This window comes from Vigna umbellata, chromosome 1 (assembly GCF_029865625.1).
Source record: "Vigna umbellata cultivar VRB3 chromosome 1, Vumbellata_1.0, whole genome shotgun sequence".
Classification (NCBI taxonomy): domain Eukaryota; kingdom Viridiplantae; phylum Streptophyta; class Magnoliopsida; order Fabales; family Fabaceae; genus Vigna; species Vigna umbellata.
Genome location: NC_142165.1, coordinates 16403666 through 16424334, shown reverse-complemented (window position 1 = coordinate 16424334; position 20669 = coordinate 16403666). Strand labels below are relative to the sequence as shown.

The following is a 20669-nucleotide window of genomic DNA, read 5'->3' as shown; positions in this document are numbered from 1 at the left end:
AAGATTTGTTAAACCTCATTGGCAGATTGTAAATTTCTTGAAGAACTGTTGAGACAAGGTTGCTTGGATATCTATATGTACTTGTCATTTCCTATATTGGTCTGAGTGTTTTCTACAGAATAATGAGAATGTAATTGGTGTAATTATTATCAATGAAATAATTCTTCATTTTCTTATATTATCATACCACTATCAAACCACTTTAGCATTGGAGCTGTTATATCAACTAAAGATTTAATTAAATTATACTATATAAGTGGATATAAACGTACAAGTACAAAATCTGCTTGTTCTTTCAATTAGTAAGAATGGAGCATTTTTCCCAAGAAAATTGAGATCAAAATACATGAACGAGATAATATTGCTGTAAAATTATGGAATTAAGTTTACTGTCTTCACTTCTTTGGTGCTATTTCAATTTTAACATGATATTTAAAGCATAGATAATATTATAAAAGAGTTCTACACTTAAAGGTGAATCAAACTTTATTTGTCATACACTTAGCTATAATTCAGCAGTCAAATTCATGTATTTTAAAATTGGGTGAGAGAAAAGTAGACGTGTAAGAAGAATTCCATCATATAAGAATTTTGTGATGAAAACAGACAACAAGCCATATCGAAGACAAAAGTACAGGTAAAATATACAGACAGGAAAAAAGTTATATATATATATATATATATATATATATATATATATATATATATATATCCGTCAATCTGCCAAACAGCTCCGTTCTGTACAGTTATCTCTTCACCAGCAAAACTTCTTTTTCTGTAACAAAAAGATTGGACTACATTTTTAAGAGTTCCGAATCAAGATAGTAACAATTACCATAAAAGATGCAAATTTGTTTACATACCGCGAATTTACTTCTTTCCTGACGATCTATATAGGCCAGAAGTTCTTCTTGTCTGATCAAAGCTTCGTATAAAGCCTGTTTAGGAAATATAATACATCAGATTTTATATTAAACAAATGAATAACAATGCCGTAAGTATTTAATCAACAGCACAGAAGCAGGTTTAAAGTTTGTTAACAAAGATCCTGATAATGAAAAATCTAAGCTAAGAGTCATGTATTGAATTGAAAATATGGTAGCAAGTCAAGTGCACTACCAAAAATTTCATGTCTTGGGATAATATATTAGCACCATCAAAAGAAAATAATGATATGCACAAGTTCACATTCACAATCAGAAAATTATACATGAGAAGGTAGTTGGTGGGCAGACCAATTCAATGGCAAATGATAGCCAAGCATGCAAATCTTTTTCTTAAAAATTGAGACTTGCAAAAAGAAAAGTAATTGTTTTACCTTCTTTGTAGCAATGAGTTCTGCTTCCAATGCATCCACACGATAAACAGCAGCATTCAGCAGCTCCTCTTTCTCATATGGCATCACATTTGGTTTTGACTGTAGCATGTCAACCTTCTCCTCGAGCTCACCAAGGCGTTTCAAAGCAGATGAGACAAGTTCTGTCTTTGTTAATCTAGGAACAGGTGATGGGGGGCGAGATTCTTCCTTGGCTATTGAGTCAATGGTCATGTTAGATGTATTTTTGGTAGAATCAAATTTAGTGTCCTTTATTCTCTTAGTCACATGAAATGCTAGTGAACGAGCAAGAGCAAAGATGCCAACAAAGAAGCCCACAATAACAATCCAGATATGTGCACACTTTCCACCAGATTTTCCAGTCCTCAGCAGGAAATTTTCTGCAACAAATACATTACAATTTCACTTCTCTAGGATGCCGATAACCTTAAAATCTGATACCTAGCAAAATTTGTTTAACTTATGTAAACGAAAATGTACTAATTTCTCACTTTTTTCACTATAAAGAAACAATTTCTTTCTTAGCCAAGTGCTGAATATTTTGCATCAATTTTCTAATGCACTGGATATACCCATCAATGAATGCAAATATATGGGAAAAAAAGTGTAAAGCACAATCTTGGAATATTTTAATTCTTTTATATCTTTTATATTGTTAAGCACAGCAATAAATATTTTGAATTTGCAAAGAATATGTTCCTGTTTCAAAAAAACGTGAGAAAGCCAGTTCAAATGAGAGCATATCAGAGTCAACAACTTCAGGGAATATGCATCAAGTCTCTAACCTGTTGAACTTTTCGAGTTTTGAGTTGTTACTTGTTTCTCCTTCCATCCGAGGTCAACGGCCTTGTCAACCATGGGAATAAACTCATCATACTCAGAGAAACCGCCAGAGAGATTAGCCTTACCAATCAGCCTTGCCTGGGCAAACATCAATGCAGTTGTATTTCAATTACTGCAACATTTTTCCATTTTTTTCTTTCTTTTTGCAACAATTTCAATTTCAGGATGACTTACTTCTTCATGAACAGGAGTTAATCTGGGGTTTGTATAATTTCCACTGGCTTTGGGAGAAGTGATATCTTCAACTTCAGATCCTGATTCTGCTGTTGATGTATCACTACTTCTAATTGGCTAACAAGATCCAAAACAAAGAGTTGATAAGAATCAAAAAACGTTCTCCCATTCATGAAGAATGGATGGCTGAGTAAAAATTCAAAGAAAGAGCTGATAAGAATTATAAAATCTGAAAGTTTTCATTCATGAAGTGTCTAAAATGGCTATACCATTGGAAATGCCTTGTCACATTCGATAATGGTGCCCTCATCGTTAGAAACCGTTACTATTTGCCTTGAACATTGCACTTCGCCACTGAGAACCATCTGCATGCACACAACTGTTCTACCTGAGTCACAGAAGCATAGTAAAATTTCGAGAAAAGCAGAGTCTAAATATTACATGATAGGCAGCAAACCTTTAAAATATTTGGATCCTGCCATGGACCCTTATCAGACCTCATACAACCACCTTGTTCTATACAAGTACAACTACCACCTAGAAATTCTGGCAGCTCACTGAAAAAAACACACAGATAGTCAGAATTTCCAAATAACTATATAAAAGTTGACTGATAAGTAGTACATCATTTACCAAAACCACTGATTAGTTACCTCGCGTCAATAATTTCAAGTAATTTGTTCTGGAACTTGTTTCCAAGAACCTAATGGAACATTGAAGTATCAGTTAAAACTGTACCAATAAGATTACCTCTGGTAACTGTAAAAGATGATTAGTCTTTGAAATCCTTTTGAAATCTAAAACAGAAAGAATAACAGGCCACATAATTAACACGTACATTTATCTTTGAAGTAGTTTTGGGATCAAGAAATGATTTCACTGTGTTCCAAAGCAGCTTAAAACCAGGACCAGCATTGATTATATACATTTGACATAATGTCTGCACAGAAACTTGTATGGTTAGAACAGAAGAGATAGCAGCATAAGTTCAGAAACCATCAAGAATTGAAAACCACCAAGAAAAATAGTTATCACTAAAGTTGCATACTTCGGGATAGTAATCACCATCAATTTTCTGCAGCCGCATGATGAGTTCCCGAGCAGATTTGGTTAGGTTTTTAAAACCCTGAAAGCATAAAGCAGCATAGTAACCCATATTAATTATCGACTACAATAAATTAAAATAGTAGAAGGAAACTTTGCAGACCATTTAGAGAGGCAACCTACCACACCATGAACGTCCAAAATGGTTGTACTTGAATCTATATGTCTCTTTGCAGCAATAGAGCATGCAGGAAACTTAACAGCAAACGTTTGCTCAAAACCCTGCACATGGTATCTCAAATACCTTTCTATGGTAGTCACTTGCATAAGCTTACAGGGATCAACTTTGCCTAACCTTTCAATATAAACAGGTCTTCCATCCTTATCCACCCCATGATAACCATGTGGATAGTACTGCAGGACTTCATTCAACTCACTGAATTCAAAATCCTAAAGATAAAGACAAGGTACCAGAAATATTTATAGCATTAACAATCTTCAGAAAACAAAAATGTAAAGTTGATCAAATCAAACATGATCAACCAAGATGAAAACCAAATAAGATAAATATATTTTTCAATTCAAATGACTCACCTCCATAATCGTATCAGTACCATACTCTTTCCTCCATTGGATCATGTTGGCCCACATGTGCTTTGCTTTCTCAATGTCAAATTTCCTTGCTTTCAAGAATCTGCAAATAAGTTATCTGTGTTAGAAGCCTGACATTATGAACGTGCAAGGATACCATTTTATGCAAACAACATATGCCATAATCAAAATGTTATGACCTTTTTGTGTAGTTTGAAATAATGAAGGCCATGATTAAAACCAATCTATTATAGATGAGTTGTAGTTACTGAAGACATGACAAATTAACAATATATATGATAAGGGACAGTAACCTTAGTAACATATGATAGTCATCATGTCTTGACGGCAACAAGCTTTCCGACATAAGTGCCTGTCGAAAAGCATCCACTGCCTGAAGTTCCTTAACATCTCGAACATCCTCAATGGAGACCGAATTGCTTCGGCTCGCGCTCTTCCTTCTGCTGCTCTTCTTCCTAAGAGAATGCCTGAACTTGCTTGAAGCATTGATTGCTTTCTTTTTCAAACTGCCAATCCTCGTTCGCCGATCATCCTCTGAATTCTCTAAATCCGATCTTCTCTCCCTCCTTTCATCATGACCAGAAAACCCCTCAAAGCCTATCAAGCAAAGTTTCACCACAATTAATTCCAATTATATTCCAAAAGCTCATAATTAGATCCAAACTCCCTTTAAATTCTTCATCAAAGCCAAATCCGAAGAGATCGATTATCAAACCACTACGTACTACTCAATTGTGAAATCTATGCATGCACTATTGGATTAGTACTGAATTAAATTCAGCTTAATTAAGCCATAATTGAAGTCGATTTAGTGAGGCAGATAAAAAAGAAAGAAACAAGATGATCGAATCCGTAAAGAAGTGATTTTTGCGTAGAATTGAGAAAATTGTGAAAAGAAAAAACGAAGATACTGGTACTCACAGGGACGTGCGAACCGATCAAGCGGCCCTGACATGTGAAGACTGTTAGATGAATACGAAAGATGTTCTGTGGTTGAAAGAAAACATGAAAATGAAGGCCCCAACAGATAAAACCAATTCAGTGGAACAGAAACCTAAGCCAGAACCGAAAACCGAAAAGATTACGATAATTATGATGTTTTATTGTATTGGACAGAAGTTCGTTTAAGATAGATAGAAGTTGTCGGCAAAGGAGAAAAAGAGAGAAATTGAAGAGAAGATGAAAATGGTTCACAAACTGTAAATCTAAAGTCAGAGAAGGTTGCTACCTTCTCAGCCAGCCAGACAGTCAAATTCATACAATTTTATTATTTAAATGTTTTTGCACTCAATCATTTCTCCATGAGACTCGTCACTTAAATAAATACTTATATTATACTTTAGGGCTTTAATGATAAATATAATTTGGTTTATCAAGATATTTTAGTGATAGGTAATTAATGTAAAAGAAATCACATAAATTACATTAATATTGGATGATACAAATATTGTTTGGCAGTGACATTTTTACATATGATACAAAGTAGCAAATTTAAGATGGGAGGTGACGTTTAAATGTAAGAAGTGTTCAGTTTTAGATCACTTCAAAGTAATGAGAGAGTTTAAATCTACAAGTTATTGACATAATCTTTTTCTTGTTTTACATGGTCAATTCTTTTAGGATTCGGATATCTCGTGATTCCAATAATAATATACTGAGGCCAACATTTTTCATCATACAACTCGTTTTTTTAATTTTGCATTAATAAATATAATTTTCTATTTTAATTTAGAAAAAAATGTTATATTTATACAATAGTGTGTATAACAAAATAAACAAATTTTGTCTTATATTTTACTTTTATTCAATTGTATTCTTATTTATCAAAAAGACTTAATGTGATAAAATTGACGTTAATGTTGTTTTGAAATATCACGTGTTAATATTTAGATTTTACGTGTGTCAAAATTAATATCTTTTACTTAAAAAGTTTCATTTATCAAAATCAAAGAATTCTTAAAAAAAACTCATTATAATTCGTAATAACTTAAATTTTAACATAAGAGTTTTTTTATAGAAAAAATAAAAATTAAAGTAAAAAGCAAATATAAAAACTAAAAATGAATAAAAAATGTAAATATACAAGTTAAATTACTACTTAACTTTTTTTATAAAATAAAAGTGTAATATTATTTGAAATTATGAAGACAGAAAGGAATCTCACATGATATGGCTTTTCATTTTGGGGTCCCACCATTGTTGCATTATTAGCCACCTTGCCTTGTTTTGAGGTCAGTCCACCATTATTGTTATCTCTAACTTGGCGGGAATTGGCCGTCGGTGCGGTGGTGGTTGGTTGCCTGGTGCTATGCTATCTATCTACGCCTTCCTCGTCAACTTTATTTTTTCCCCTTTTTATGGTTCACTAATTATTTTTATTTCATAACCTATGATTGTATGATTGAGATTGACTACCATTAAGTGTTTCTAATCATTTTTATATAATCCGTGTAATATGATTTGTCAATTGAATGGAAGTCCAGTCCAATTATTGTATTATAAGAAATTGTAATCATAACCTTATGTATTCACGCAATGATTCCTTTTTCGGTTTTTTCAAGTCCAAGTAAAGATAGAATTAATATAATTAATAAACATTTTCGTTTTACTAATCGTCGTGCAAGTTGTGATCATGGACTTTCCTTCAACCGTAAGGCACTTGGCTTGCTCTTTCTAGAAAGAAAAGAATCTTTCTAGAAAGAAAAGAACAATATATAATACTCTGTTTGTAATATATTGTAAAGTTGTCGAGAAATCGTCCATATATTACTAGAAAATTTTGTAATGAGACGATTTCCTTCTTTGGAACAATTAGCTGCGGTAAATATACCAAAAGTGTTTGTCCATAGTGATTGTTGTGCGTAATTCAGTTAACGAATCCAATTGAATAAGCACAGGATGGTCTAGAGTACAAATGCATCTAAAATTCTCTAGTAGCTAGTTTACTTACAAGTAAACTAAATGCACAATTAACTGGTAACTGAGTAATATATTTACACTAATTTATCTAACCATCCCAAATGTTTTAATAATACAGGGAAACACATCAATCAATCGCATACTGCATCCCATGGATAAAAAACCAAATTACATATTAAAATCTTTTGAGGATTGAAACAAGTCTGCGAAAAGCAGTGAAAAGTTGCACGTGATTGCTTTAACATTAATGTTTAGGAATATTTACAATTATTCACAGACAATGTAAGCATTTATAGACTGAAGAAGGGAGAGACATGACCGCAATCAGCTCAGCTGTACCAGAATCCCATCGCCATTCTAATATAAGATTGTATTTACAATTAAAGCATTCAGAACCTGCAACAAAATAAAAGTTGTCAACGTTCTGGAATGGGTTTAAACGACTTGGGCATAGAATTCTTTCACTGAACATTAACTTGTCATGTCATATAAGAGCTTCAAACCTGTTATTCGTGTTTTTTCCCGCCCTAAGTTGATTAAGTTTGTCCCTGAACACAGCTGGGGTTGCATAAAAAACATGAGATGTGTAAGTAACATCAGAGGCGTACAATTAATACTACAGTCAATAACAAATGTAATATTGATTCCGAAAACATATTAAGCTTCAAAAGTATATAAAGATACAGATAAAAATGAAACTTATAAATGCTCAGCAAAAGCATGCTCTGGTGATAATTTAAGCGGTTTCAACTATGCCAGTTATCCTACTTTTAATACCAAGGGCGTATGGCATACAAATTTATTTTGACTAAAACTGATGGATGATGCCAAATGCTTACAGACTACATATTGGTGATGAGAATAAAGAACTAGGAACCACTCGTGCAACTAATTAGAAAAAATCTTGATTTTAAGAACACTAACATGAGAGGATCCTCAATCAAGAGATAATTAACAAGCTTATGCCACTCCAGAAACTAAGGGCAAAAAATATCAAACCAATACCATTGACTACATGTTGGCTACCACTATCATCAATCACATACACCGTCCAAAGAACTATTGTCAAGCGTCATACATTAAAAAGATGTACCTCAAAATCATTAAAACAAAATAAATAGATTAAAGAAACAATAACAATAATTAATTATTACCAGCATCTTTATAGCGCTCTTCAACAACAGCTTTCAACATGTTGTGCAAAAGATTGAACTCGGTTGTCTCAACACAAGGTTGACCACTTGGCCTGCAATTAAATCCCCTTTTAGTGAGAAGATGTTTTATCACAATGGAAGAAGAACTAATGAAGATACTTATTCCAAGATATATATGTTTTAGGAATAAAAATTACAAAGAACAGAAACTACACAACAGCAGACAAGTTATATAGCCTTATAACAGTATTGTATATTTTCCACAAAACTTACCTGTCCATTTCAGTGAATAATCGGCCATCCATACCAGGAAGCTGTGTTGACAATTTGCCCGATTCAATTACTCTCATACCATCACTGTATGCCAGGTACTTGTTGACTTGTATTGGAACCTACAACAGATGTAAACTAGTGAGATCTAGATAATCCCTTGGGTTTGGCCTTCAATCAAAACAATCTAACAATGGTTCCAAGGATATGAAACTAGAACTTTGGAATTTGATAAAATAGTCTATAACAGGAACTGAGATTTAGGGGCAGTTATGGCAGTTGTTAACAGAGTAAAAGTAATTACATATTAAACAGGTATAATAATTGCCAGAAGCAATTATTTGTGTATAACTTATAACTCTAACAATATATATAAATACCCAGTCTTTGGTGTAACACTCTGTAGAACCTTTTTACCTTTATTTATTTCTAAATGTAGAAGCTCCCGATTAAAAATAAATAATTTTAATACACTTTAATTTTAAAATTTAACAAAAATAATAATAATTAGATGAAACTGCTGAGCGACTTATTAACGTAATAATTAGATGTGTTTAATATCTCTCATATCTTGTAAGCTCAGTCATCTTTTTTTATTTTATACATGTCATCTCTCTCTTTTCGCTCAAAGATCTTTCTCTTCTCATTAGTGCCTTTCTCTTATTTTCATTTGTTTCTCTAATAAATTTTCTTGGTTCAACAAAATTTAAAATTGCTCTAAACATTTTTTATTTGAAGGTATATCCAGAAGACTTAAGTTTTTCTTCCGACACCAGTTTTTATGAATTATATTTATAAGTAAATGGAAGAGGATAAATTGTAGAAGTTAGAACAAAGATTCTCCACAAAAGTAATAGACTAACCTACAATATTAGTAATTGTCCATGTTATTTGCTCTACTTTTTACTATTTGATTTTGTTACTGTAAATATTGTTTTCAAATTATTTTACTTATTCATTGGAGAGGTTTTTTTTCTGTATGTGATGCAAAATTTTAATGTAGATTCATAATTTTTCCACCACGTCTAGGTTAAAGAGACAAATAACATTGAATTGCTATAATATATAGCAAACTTAAGGCAATAGAAATGCAGACAAACAAGCAGACCAGTGTTTCTGCTAGTTATCATGTTAGCAGTTTAAGACATAAGTTAAGAGCAGTTACATAATAGAACACATGCATATTTGCATCCTAGTAGATTGGACAGAGAACTGTAGGAGTCTATGACTCTGGAGTAACAAGTTCGGCTGTATTTAATGTATTCTTTGATTTAACATTACTTTAGGAACTCAGTGAAAACAATACAACAGTGAATCCAAGGGTAAAAAACTGTCTCCAGTACTAACCTTTGTTATAATAAAAATGTCAGAAAAAAAAATCCTGCAACCACTCATTTTTTCCAAAATATCAGCAGGGGCCAAGAGGGGTGAACAACTACTAACCAAACCAATAAAATGCAATGTAATGCAGGGTGATTATTCAGACACTGAGTTTACGACTATTACCTTGCATCTTACTGCAATATTGATAGCGTCTGAAGGCCTTAGATCAAAGCTTACACATTCTGCAGCATTTCCAACCTAAACGAAATAAAATATAACTATCATATAACATTTGGAGCTTTTGTTCATTTTTTGAGTTGGGGGGAAGAGGAAAGAGTAAAAAGTAAATGCCTTTGTAAGATATAACTGGGCAAAGTATGCCTCATGAACTCTCCTGGTAACTCTGACAAGTTTAACCTGTAGAAGAAGGAAATGACACAAATTGATTCTTAATTTCATTGTGGAATCTAATGGAAAGAACACAATACAATCAGGTTCATGAGTAAGCATAATGATAAACAGAATCATACCTCATAACCCATCTTGTCAATCATCTCCTTTACTACTTGATATAAAGTAGGCCTAGCCTGATATAGCAGCTAGATAGTTAGTACCCATGGACCATATTAGATAATACAAAATCTCTTGGGTAAAGTATTTGATTAATTGCACATCTTTGGAAGAACAAAGAAAAGAAGAAGTATTCAGATGTGTGAGGGTCAGTCAACTGACTGTGATAACATACTATGGGAACATTGCGTATTGCTGCCATTAGCAAGACGCTGGGCATCTCCACTGCAAATAAAGAAATTTCAGAAACTTACGACAGTATGATACATGTAATTATAAAAATGAAATCCAAGAACTAATTTCCACAATAACAATAAGAAAAACTTATAGAGAATATGAAAGACATACAAACAATTATGGGGAGAAGTAGGCCTGTCCCATCTTCCATCTTCAGAACAATAGCAGGATGTGGTGCATAATCTGGAAGATGCCCTCCCTGAGGATTGTTATGGACGCATCTTAAGTGTCTACCGTCCCTCATTTTGATTATGAAACCATCTGATCCACTCTTCACCTCAACTAGTCAACAAAATCACAGAACAAGTGTATTTCATAAGAGCCAAATGGGGAGGAGACACTGTTTGCCAGAGTTTCTTGCACTAGCATTATAGACATTCAGTCGGCCAAACTCACCTTTCAGTTAAGGTATTATACTTCAATACTAGTATTATCCATCTAACCATGCTATTTAGAAACAATGCACTGCATTGATAATATCAGCTTATGGCAATATTGATATTGCCAATTTGAAACAAGTGAACAGACTAATTAATGTAATTTTTTTTGGCCTGAATAACATTTTAGTCCTTATAATATGAATTTTTTTCATTTTAGTCCTCTTATAAAAGTTCTTGGTTTAAGTCTCGCAATTTTTTTTTATTTCATTTTAGTTCATACCTATGTTGTTAAGTAATAATGTGATCAACACAAATTAGACAATCGGCCAAAACTTTAACCCGAACTAAAATGAAAATCATGTAATATAAAGATTGAAAGAAAAAAAAATGGTTTACAAGATCAAAACAGAAGATCAAACACAAAAAACGATGTATCATTAGGAATAAAAAAAAGTTATTTATTGCAATGTATTGATATAGATAGAAAATATCCTAGTCAAACATACCAGCTTCAATCACACTGGAGGTGACATAGTCTTCATCATTTTCATTGAAATTACCGGCAGCACTTCCGCTGTCATTCGAGGGTGAGTTAAAATTACAATGCACAGTCTTGCATTTTGCCGTGTTTATACGACAAGAAAGAAAACCAGGTTTAGCCTTAACGCCACTGAGACCCCAAAATTCACTTCTCATGCGTCTAACGTTCATTTTCACCCCTCCGATCATAGGCGCTACCTGTTTGGCACGGACAGAAGGGCACACAACTGGTCCTTGCACAGAATTCATTCTCCAAACCTATTGAACTGGTCCTACACACCAACGAATAAAACTACATGCGTTAATTATATTACAACAAGGTTATAACCGAATTATATTAATGTTAATACGATTCTAAATTAGGGAAATTAATTGCAATTACAAGACCTTAACCAGATAATTCTTCCACGATATTTTGTTCGAAACTTATCACGCGATTATTACAATTAGCAGTTAATTACGAAGAAAAAAAAAGTTAGTTCAGACCTGGAATAGAAGATATGCAGGTCTCTTAGGTCAATACTACACAACACAATCGCGATCGATCACCGCAACAAGTGTTGTTGGCGCCGGCGATTTTCTTCAATTCGACAGAAACAGAAACAATTGAAATAAATATAATTAAATTAAATTAATCATGGATCATAGTGGATAATATCGTAGTGAGGAGTTTACGAAAAAAAGGAAAAAACGGAATTGAAATACGAAATCGAGGTTTAGATAGATAAAGAGGAATGGAAGAAGGGAACGAAGAAGATAAGAGATTCTTTTTAGAAAAATGTGAAAGCAAAGAACTGAAAGTATATATATTGAGAGAGTGAAGGTCCAAATTACTCTTGTATCCTCTATTCGGTTATTCACTTTCTATTTTTTCTGCCGTAAAATACTCTCTAATGGAATTTTACAATGAAGAAAACACTAACCTCAGTGGATTAGAACGTTCTATTCATTAAATTATCCATCTCAGTAAATATAATTGTAAGGTAGAATATTAATTTCTGTGTGATAATTTGAATGAATATTTTTTTTAGAAAAAAAAATCATATAATTTATTTAATATTTCAACTCAAATTTATTTGAAAAAACAATCGATCGCACTCAAGGATTTGTTATAGATTAGCATTTTTTTAGCAACAGGATGTAGGATATATAATCATGTGATATGTAATTTAGATATTTTAATCGAGTTTTTTTTGTAAATGTTTTATTTAAAGTAAAATTTTGGTTATAAATTTTTATATCTATATATAAAAAAGGATTATTGATGTTAAGATGGTTTTATTAATTAAAGATTAGACTAATATATATATAGATAATTTTCAATTAATTATGAGAAAGAATTAGGTTTAAATTCATTTTCTTCTTAATAGTTGTCATAAATTTATTGACTTACATTTACATTTAAGGTTTAATTCCTATATATTTATTACCTCTTGGTTTTTATGATAATTCTCATCTTACAAATATGGTATAATGATAAATTAAGTTTAAAGTGACTTTTTGCTCTCAGTTTACATAATTATAAATATTCATTATTATGAAATAAATGAAAAAGTTACTGCTTCAAACAGAAAGGGCAATTACGGGTTTTTCTGTAGTAGACGGGAAAGTTTGAGTTTGGAGATACCACGTGTGCAAACATTTGTCGCATGATGTGGATAAGGTGTTATGATCAACATCCTTATCATGCCTATGAAAATATCTTATATTTTTTTTATTATCAAAAATTTATTTTCTTTTTATTTCAAAACAAATCTCTTATAATTTTGTTTCATGGTGGTCCATATATTAATATCAACTTTATCTGCATATACATGAAAGAAAGATATTATATAGTTCATCTAAATTTATTTTAAATTTTATATATCAGATAATTTTATGAAGTTTGAAAACATAAAAGTAAAGTTATATAAATTTCAAACGATTAATAAAGTAAAATTAAAAAAAAGTACATTATAAATTATCAAACAATTAGAGAAATTATTTTGTTCAATGGTTGTTTTCCATTATTAATATACATCATTATTCTCTCATTCAAGTGATTATCATAAAAGAAAATATGTAGATAAAAAAAACCTAAAAGAAGCAACCGGATAAATTAATATATAAAAAAGTTTTCATAAAACAAACATAAATATATTATCATTCATCAAAATAATCATACCACATTTGAATACTCACACTATACTCAATATTTGGATACATGATATTAAGTTAAACTAGTGGAGTCATGCACTTGCGATGATATATTGTATTAAGTTATTCTACCAAGTTGACACACACAAGATTAGTCTTTATCACAGTCATAAGAACCTTGTACTTCCAACCACTCTCACCACCTAATCATCCTCTTTTACATGAGTATGAATAATTGGTAGAATTCAAGATGGTTACACATAATGAAACTATCCTTACCTCAAGACACATCCTAGTGAAACACACATTCCACATGATTCCTCCCTAAAAATCAATGTTTCATCATCTCTTTCATACCATAACAAACTCATATTCACAACAATATCGCAATTCACTAAAACACCATAGTATTCATAAACGTACATAAAGTGCATTGTAAATTATATATCAAGCAACCAAGGAATAATAAAACCAAAACATGTACATTGGTGCTTAGAAATGACACCCAACATTTAGGTTTTTCGTAGGTAACGTTCAACGTGCCAAACCTTTCATAAAAGGTAACAATAGTCTTACCACTCAATGTCATTCTTCTCTCAAAAGTCGCGCTCAATGACACTTCCTGTTACTCAACATCTTGGAACCAAATGCTTCAAACTTACAGTGAAACATGGCACTCAACGGTGCCTCGCACCACTCAACGCAGAAGCATTCACACTTATGTACACTCAGCATTACAAGACTAATGCTTAGTGGCCTGGTGCTAAAATGCTCTCAGGCCTACACAACGAATTGGCGCTCAATGTTATCTTGTCACCGCTCAATGATATATCAAATATCAACATGTGTAAAAAATCAATGATTTGTGAAAATGAAACCTATTCAAATGATCAATGTGGCATTCGTTTCTCAATACTTGGTTAAAAAACATTTTTTAATGTCAAGCCACATACTAATTCACTCAATTGATCAACTTCTTATATTTCCAATTCAATTCAACTCAAACAAGAAATTCAATATACAACAATCAACATAACAAACTCAACAATTCAAGCTATATCATACCATTCAACAAGCATATACACATCTTAAATTATCAATAACTTCGAAATATTGCAATTAGCTTTCCTTACTTTGAGGATGACCAAACAACTTTAGAAATTCTACAATAGCTCCAAAAGCACAAGAAACTCAATATCCTTATACGAACAACAAAAATACCATCAAGACTACTAATAAATAGAAACTATTAAATATGACTCAAACATCACATGCAACCCTATATAGTTCACATACAAGGGAAAACAAAACAGAACAAAAGAAAGAATAGAAAATCAACTTACTCTATTTGAGAAACTGATCGAACAAAAGTTGCAAGCTTGACTCAAGGATCACCCTTGCGATCTCCGATCTTCAAACAAGCAGAGAAAGAAACCCCTAAAGAGAAGTTAGATAACTCTAAAATAGTGATTGATAGAGAAATAATTATTTTAAAATAATGAAACTCATTCATAACAAAATTATTTATACTAAATTATTTTAATATTAAAAAATCGAGTCTCACTGTTTTTAAATGCGATGTTATTCTTAAAATGTCATTTTTCATATTTTTACAAATAAAACACATTATCTACCTTGAAATATAAACATGGTTTGATTATGATTATTATTTTATAAAAACATATTTAGTTAAACAAATATCAAAAGTGAAAAAATAATAAAGTCCAATGAAGATTTTTCTTTCAGCACCCCTTTATTATAGTAACGGAACATATATATATATATATATATATATATATATATCAACCATTTGATAAGTTTTCACTTTTTTAAAACTTTTACCAATTTCAATTTGTTTGATTGGATTGAAACACCTCTAGTTTTACTCAAATAAGTTAACTCTTTATATAACCTTTTATAAACATAACAACTTAATAATAAATAAAATGATTATATATTTTGTATTTAATACTTTCTGATTTTTTATAAATACAGAATTAATATCCCCAAATTTAAATAATTAAAGACTGCATTAAAATTTAAAATAAAAATAGCTAAAACTTTAGTTATATTAGTTTGGGATTTGAGTCCATCGACTATTTGGAAAGATATTCAATAATGATATTAACATAATAATAAACAATTTTTCAATTTTTAAACTAGTTTCTAAATCACTTTATATAATTAATAGATTTTTGTGTGTTTCTAATGCAATTTGTATTTGATTTTTTTTTCTTTTAATGGATCCTAAGTTTTTAATTATTCCAAAATTGTTATAACTGATGAGTGAAACTTAAATTTATTTAAGCAAAGTGTCAGTGTTTTAGTTTTATGAATAGAAATTATATGATTATAAAGAAATATTATATTAAAGTTACTCTCTTATATTTTTTATAAATTAATAACTAACAAAGTTAGGTTGTTCAAACTTATTTTTTCTTCCATTTACGTGTTATATGTATAATTTTTTTTATATCATATTTATTAATAACAATTATATAGACCTTGAATAATATTATGAAATTTTTGGAAGAGATTTTCTATTTCATTTTCTTGATTAATATTTTTCAAATTGCACCATAATATTTCATAACGGTTAAATTTATGTAAATATTCAAACTATTAGTGTATAATATGACAAACGTGTATTTTTTTATTCCAAATCTATTGTACAAAACATCTCTTTTCCATCATAATCCCACAATATGTTATTGCTTTATAGCATGTTCTTTACAGGTTATATTAATTCAAATATGTCTTTGAATCACTCTACCGTATAAATTTTAAAGTTTTAAAAATAAAATTATATATTAAAGTTTGAAATAAAGATGAATTTTAATTTATGATAAAATTAGAAACTTAAAAAAATATTATTTAACTTTTTTTTAAGGGGAAGAATATATAGACTGAAGTTATAGTATTGAATAAAGATTTGTTATAGAAATATATGGTGAAATCAAATCAAAGAAATTTGAGTGAATGATTCGGATGCCTTGTGTTTGCTTGGTGTCGCCTTCATATGTATGCATATTTCTTCACTCTTAGTATGCCTTACAATTAACAACATTTCAACGTTATATTGTGCATATGTTTTTCACTCCACCACCATTCAACGTGATCAATTCATCACAACACCACCTATCTTTATTCTTTGTTTATTGAAACATCTTTTTCACGACAACCATATCACTCAAAATCACCTTCACACCACATGATCCTGCCCAAAATCTCACATTGTCTGGTACGAGGTACAGTTCTTTATATTTAAGAACATGATCTTGCTTTCAATGTTCTAGTCTATATGGATCGTTTCCTACTAATAAATATACATAGCATCAACTCATTGAAGCACAAAATTGGCAAGTGTATTTTATCATAATGCGTGAAAGAAAAAATGTTTGTTGAATTTTCAAACTATCATAGTGCACAATTTTCTATATATAAAATGTAGCATGCAATACATGATTGGAATTATTTGATGCACTCTAGTTTTGAATCTTTTGATTTTGGCCTCTAACCATCATTCTCTTGTTTTTTCCAACCGTCTTTCACGAGCATGTGGTAACGAAAACTTTCCACAACACTTTCAGGAACAGACACGAGCACTCTGACTGCATTAGAATCTCCAACCACCGGTAAAAACAAACAATGAACATAGCTTGATAAAGGACCCATAAACAAGGGTTTTCCTAATCCGAAATCCACGTCCTCCAACCCTAGCCTTGACCATTGCGATATAACCAAACTCGTCGAAAGATCAACACGCACCGTTTTGTCCTCCAACAAATCAACCATCGACCTTATATACCCTTTCTCCTCTAAAATAGCCTTAGCTTCTTGCAACGCTTTCAAACTGTGACTGATATCATCGCCATCATCATTTTCAACTGCTGTTAAACCTCTCACTGTGCTCTCTGCGCATGCCAGAACAAACCCGTTCCCATAATACCCTTCTGGGAGGTTAACCTTTTTCCTAACGTTAACGGTGAAAATGAGTTTAACTGTTATCGTGGGGGAGAGATTCATTGATTTAACCCACGCACGCCACGTGTGTGCCGCCACGCTTTCGAAGGTGGTGATGGGCTTCGGCCACGACAAACACTGTTTCTTCAACAGAAGAACCTCGGAGGTTCCGAATGTGAATGACGTGACGACCAGCGGCTGCGAGTGCACCATCCAATCGTGCAGGTCCACTTGATGAGACGCAGGGTTTGTTCTGGTGTATCCCGCGTGGGTGAAGTGCACCTGGGGAGGGTCTCGAGGATTCAACACGTGTCGCCCGTGGAAGGGTGTGACTGGTAATTCAGTGTTGGGATCTCTAGCGAGACGAGCCCAATCGTGTAGGAATTGGGACGCGCCGGTGCCGTCGCAAAGACAGTGGTTGATCGCCGTGCACAGTATCATCCCTCCGCATCGGAGACTTGTCACCTTAAAGTTTAATAGGTATCAATTAATTAAAAATATGTTAAAATATAAAATCATAAAAAATATTATTAGAAATAAGTTTAATAATAGGCTGTGATGGAATATCTCTTATGTGACGTAAAAATCAATATATTCAAACCTGGATTATAAGAGGAGGAAGATCTAAGAAACTTTGAGCTTCGACTCTGCAAAGGAGCTTCTTCCATGAAGTGTTTGGCAGGTTGCAAGGTTGAAGTAATTGTTGAGCAGTGGCATCCATGAAAGCCTCAGCAAACGCAACACCTTCTCCATTGCAATCCACCTCAAGCTTGTGATCATCCTCACAAATGCTGCTCCTCCTCAATCTCCCAGCTAAGGGGTAGTAATCCACCAAAACTCTTGACAGAGAAGACTTCAACACATCCACGCTCACACATTTCTCGAAGAGGTGCACATACTTAACGGAGAATCTGAAGAACTTTTGGCTGTCGAGATTGGATAGATGGAGAGAATGCTTTGGTGTTGGAGCACATGGGAATATGGTAACTGATGGCCTAGGATATACACAATCTGGAAGTTCCATAGATTTTGAAAATGTTTTTTCATGCAAATAATTTCCTGGGGTTTCAGTTCTTCACATGCAAGTATAGTTTGAAGGTAAAAGAAGATGAAACTCCATCTGCATGAAGATGTCAAACCTGATATTAGTAACTTCAGAGATTTCACCTTCTGCTAAGATCAGGACATACCCTGATTTTCTCAGAAAATGAATGGCAAATAAAAGAGAGAAATCAAGATTCGTGAAGGTTAGAAGAACACAGGGAAAAGCGAACTTTTACTTGTAAAGAAGAACAAAAGAAGAGATGGGTCATTCTGAAGTTAACCATTCCTTTTATAGCAACGAGAGGTTAATGTGAGGACAAGTTCAACATAAATTTATGTGTTTTTTTAAAAAAAACACTTTTAATCCGATTCCTATTCCTAATAGATACGTGATTATTGTTAGGGTTAATTATTGAAATTAAAAGTGTTGATGGTTTTAAAGTTGGGAGTTTCATTATAGTTTTATTTTAAAAAAGATCACTTTTTCAAATTATTTAAAAAATATATATTTAAATTATCTTAATCTCATTTTTTAAGTTGTTATGCTCCTATTATTAGGAATAAAAGAAGAATTCTCTTCTAGCCTAGGGTAGCCTTCCAAACTTTTGACTAAACAAGAATATATTCTAATTGGTTAAATTTGGTAAAAAAACGTAAAAGGCTAACTTTATTCTTCAAAAAGAGAATAAATGAGCGAGAAGTTAAAAGGTGGAAAATACTGGTATATTTCTCATATAAGCTTTATATGAATTAACAATTTGGAATTTTCTAACACATTAATTGCTTGACTTCTGATTTTTCATTCACACTATCCTATTCATTAATGTTTTGTACATATTATACTATTTAAAAAATCATAAAGTATACTATGTTAAAAATATACTAAATCTATCAAATTGTATTTAGTAGATAAATATAAGGATTCTCGCTAAAAGTGTGCAAGCCTTTAATATATATTTGAAATTTGATAGAAGTGCATTTGGTGAATACCGATTGAAATAATATAATCGATTGTTTGTTGGAAACTCATCGATTGAAATAATATAATTGACCGTGTGTTGAAAATTGATAGATCATGATTAGGATAAGCTAAATAATTAATTAGTCTACATAGGTTACTAATCAATTTTAAAGAAAATTGAGTTGTAATTAGATCTGATAGGTATTCTCTAAATTGGCTGGTAAAATTACTTTAACTCGGAGAAGATCACATTGGAGCACATTACAAGGAAATTGTTCTAAGTGGACATTCGACCTTAAATCCTAAACATTTTAATGTTCACCGTAGGATTGAGCGAAAACTTTTGAAACCTATATGGTAACCACCAAAAACATGGCAAGTAACGTTGTGTTAGAGGAAACTTTGGATGATCAGTTGGATTTGAGGGAAATGATGCAGAGGTATATGAAGGAAATGCAAAAGAAGTATATAAGGAAGAAATAAAGGCGTTGCGAGCTAAGAATGCAATCATACGTCAAAAAAAGGTTGGTAAATATCTCATGTGATCTAGTCCTACTCTTCAAGGACTAGTAAAGCAACACCGAGATGAATCATACTCAATCGTCCAAACAAACAATTTTAGAGTAAGTAAAGATCATAACTAATTTGCTGTGATAGTTGACATGAGTGATATGTTCTTGTTCATTACGAGGATCATGAAGACCCATTTTATTGACAATTAGACAATGTTTATGTTTAATAAGTATGATGAATCTATCAACTTAGACAAACACATTTGGATCTTCAAAGAAAATTCATATCTTCTTGGAACATATTGAAGATTCTAAAGATATATTTTTTGTTAAAATTTAAAATAAGTTTGTGGAGAACTTCATAAGAACAATGTAAGTTCAAATGGTATTTTGTAATGTTTGGAGTTTGAAAATATTATAAGATGTATTGTTATACTAGAATAATTGTTTTTAATATTAATGTTGGGAAATGGAAATCGAGATTCAAATTCTTAAGAGTTTCATTCTTTAATTTATTATTAGTTATTATTGATAAAAAAATTAAAATTAGATAAATCAGATAAAAGATAATTAAGTTCAATTTAGACAATTTTTCTTAACTTTAATTATGTGAGGTTTTCACCCATCGTATCAAATAATTTTAATCATATA

At 31.7% G+C, this 20669-nt stretch overlaps 3 protein-coding genes across 4 annotated transcripts; all 3 read right to left on the bottom strand.

Annotated features, from left to right (window-relative positions):
* Positions 1–475: 475 nt before the first annotated feature.
* LOC124830683 (phosphatidylinositol/phosphatidylcholine transfer protein SFH8-like) lies at positions 476–5218 on the bottom strand. Its single transcript, XM_047304467.2, has 14 exons — positions 4931–5218; positions 4303–4606; positions 3992–4091; positions 3581–3847; positions 3402–3479; positions 3192–3293; positions 3007–3056; positions 2811–2910; positions 2623–2718; positions 2354–2470; positions 2122–2257; positions 1319–1716; positions 864–938; positions 476–775 (listed from the first exon to the last, which is right to left on the bottom strand). The coding sequence occupies exons 1-14, from the start codon at positions 4962–4964 to the stop codon at positions 755–757; spliced, it is 1878 nt and encodes a 625-aa protein (XP_047160423.1). The 5' UTR covers positions 4965–5218; the 3' UTR covers positions 476–754.
* A 1760-nt stretch (positions 5219–6978) lies between these two features.
* Positions 6979–12175, bottom strand: BBD1 (bifunctional nuclease in basal defense response 1). 2 transcript variants are annotated; one of them, XM_047304501.2, is made up of 11 exons: positions 11889–12175; positions 11369–11674; positions 10594–10764; positions 10421–10470; positions 10206–10262; positions 10027–10092; positions 9859–9933; positions 8356–8474; positions 8083–8174; positions 7432–7486; positions 6979–7324 (listed from the first exon to the last, which is right to left on the bottom strand). In XM_047304501.2, exons 2-11 carry the CDS (start codon positions 11649–11651, stop codon positions 7318–7320), a joined length of 975 nt encoding a protein of 324 aa, XP_047160457.2. In that variant the 5' UTR covers positions 11652–11674; positions 11889–12175; the 3' UTR covers positions 6979–7317. The 2 variants fall into 2 exon arrangements, with proteins under 2 accessions (XP_047160457.2, XP_087954052.1); XM_088097926.1 differs by having other exon boundaries at positions 11369–11668.
* A 4760-nt stretch (positions 12176–16935) lies between these two features.
* On the bottom strand, positions 16936–18804 carry LOC124830612 (alcohol acyltransferase 9-like). The gene is made up of 2 exons (XM_047304389.2): positions 18103–18804; positions 16936–17966 (listed from the first exon to the last, which is right to left on the bottom strand). The coding sequence occupies exons 1-2, from the start codon at positions 18523–18525 to the stop codon at positions 17052–17054; spliced, it is 1338 nt and encodes a 445-aa protein (XP_047160345.1). The 5' UTR covers positions 18526–18804; the 3' UTR covers positions 16936–17051.
* Between the last annotated feature and the right edge of the window lie 1865 nt (positions 18805–20669).

What these genes read in the sequence shown, in the direction of transcription:
- LOC124830683 (XM_047304467.2), bottom strand. Translation starts at nt 4,964, where the DNA reads ATGTCAGGGCCGCTTGATCGGTTCGCACGTCCCT. An exon ending in TGATCGGTTCGCACGTCCCT is followed by an intron (nt 4,607 to 4,930) that starts GTGAGTACCAGT and finishes TTTGCTTGATAG; the next exon opens with GCTTTGAGGGGTTTTCTGGT. An exon ending in TAACTCCTGTTCATGAAGAA is followed by an intron (nt 2,258 to 2,353) that starts GTAAGTCATCCT and finishes ATGTTTGCCCAG; the next exon opens with GCAAGGCTGATTGGTAAGGC.
- BBD1 (XM_047304501.2), bottom strand. Translation starts at nt 11,651, where the DNA reads ATGAATTCTGTGCAAGGACCAGTTGTGTGCCCTTCTGTCCGTGCCAAA. An exon ending in CAATACGCAATGTTCCCATA is followed by an intron (nt 10,263 to 10,420) that starts GTATGTTATCAC and finishes CTGCTATATCAG; the next exon opens with GCTAGGCCTACTTTATATCA. An exon ending in CCCAGTTATATCTTACAAAG is followed by an intron (nt 9,934 to 10,026) that starts GCATTTACTTTT and finishes TATTTCGTTTAG; the next exon opens with GTTGGAAATGCTGCAGAATG.
- LOC124830612 (XM_047304389.2), bottom strand. Translation starts at nt 18,525, where the DNA reads ATGGAACTTCCAGATTGTGTATATCCTAGGCCATCAGTTACCATATTC. An exon ending in TTCCTCCTCTTATAATCCAG is followed by an intron (nt 17,967 to 18,102) that starts GTTTGAATATAT and finishes TTAAACTTTAAG; the next exon opens with GTGACAAGTCTCCGATGCGG.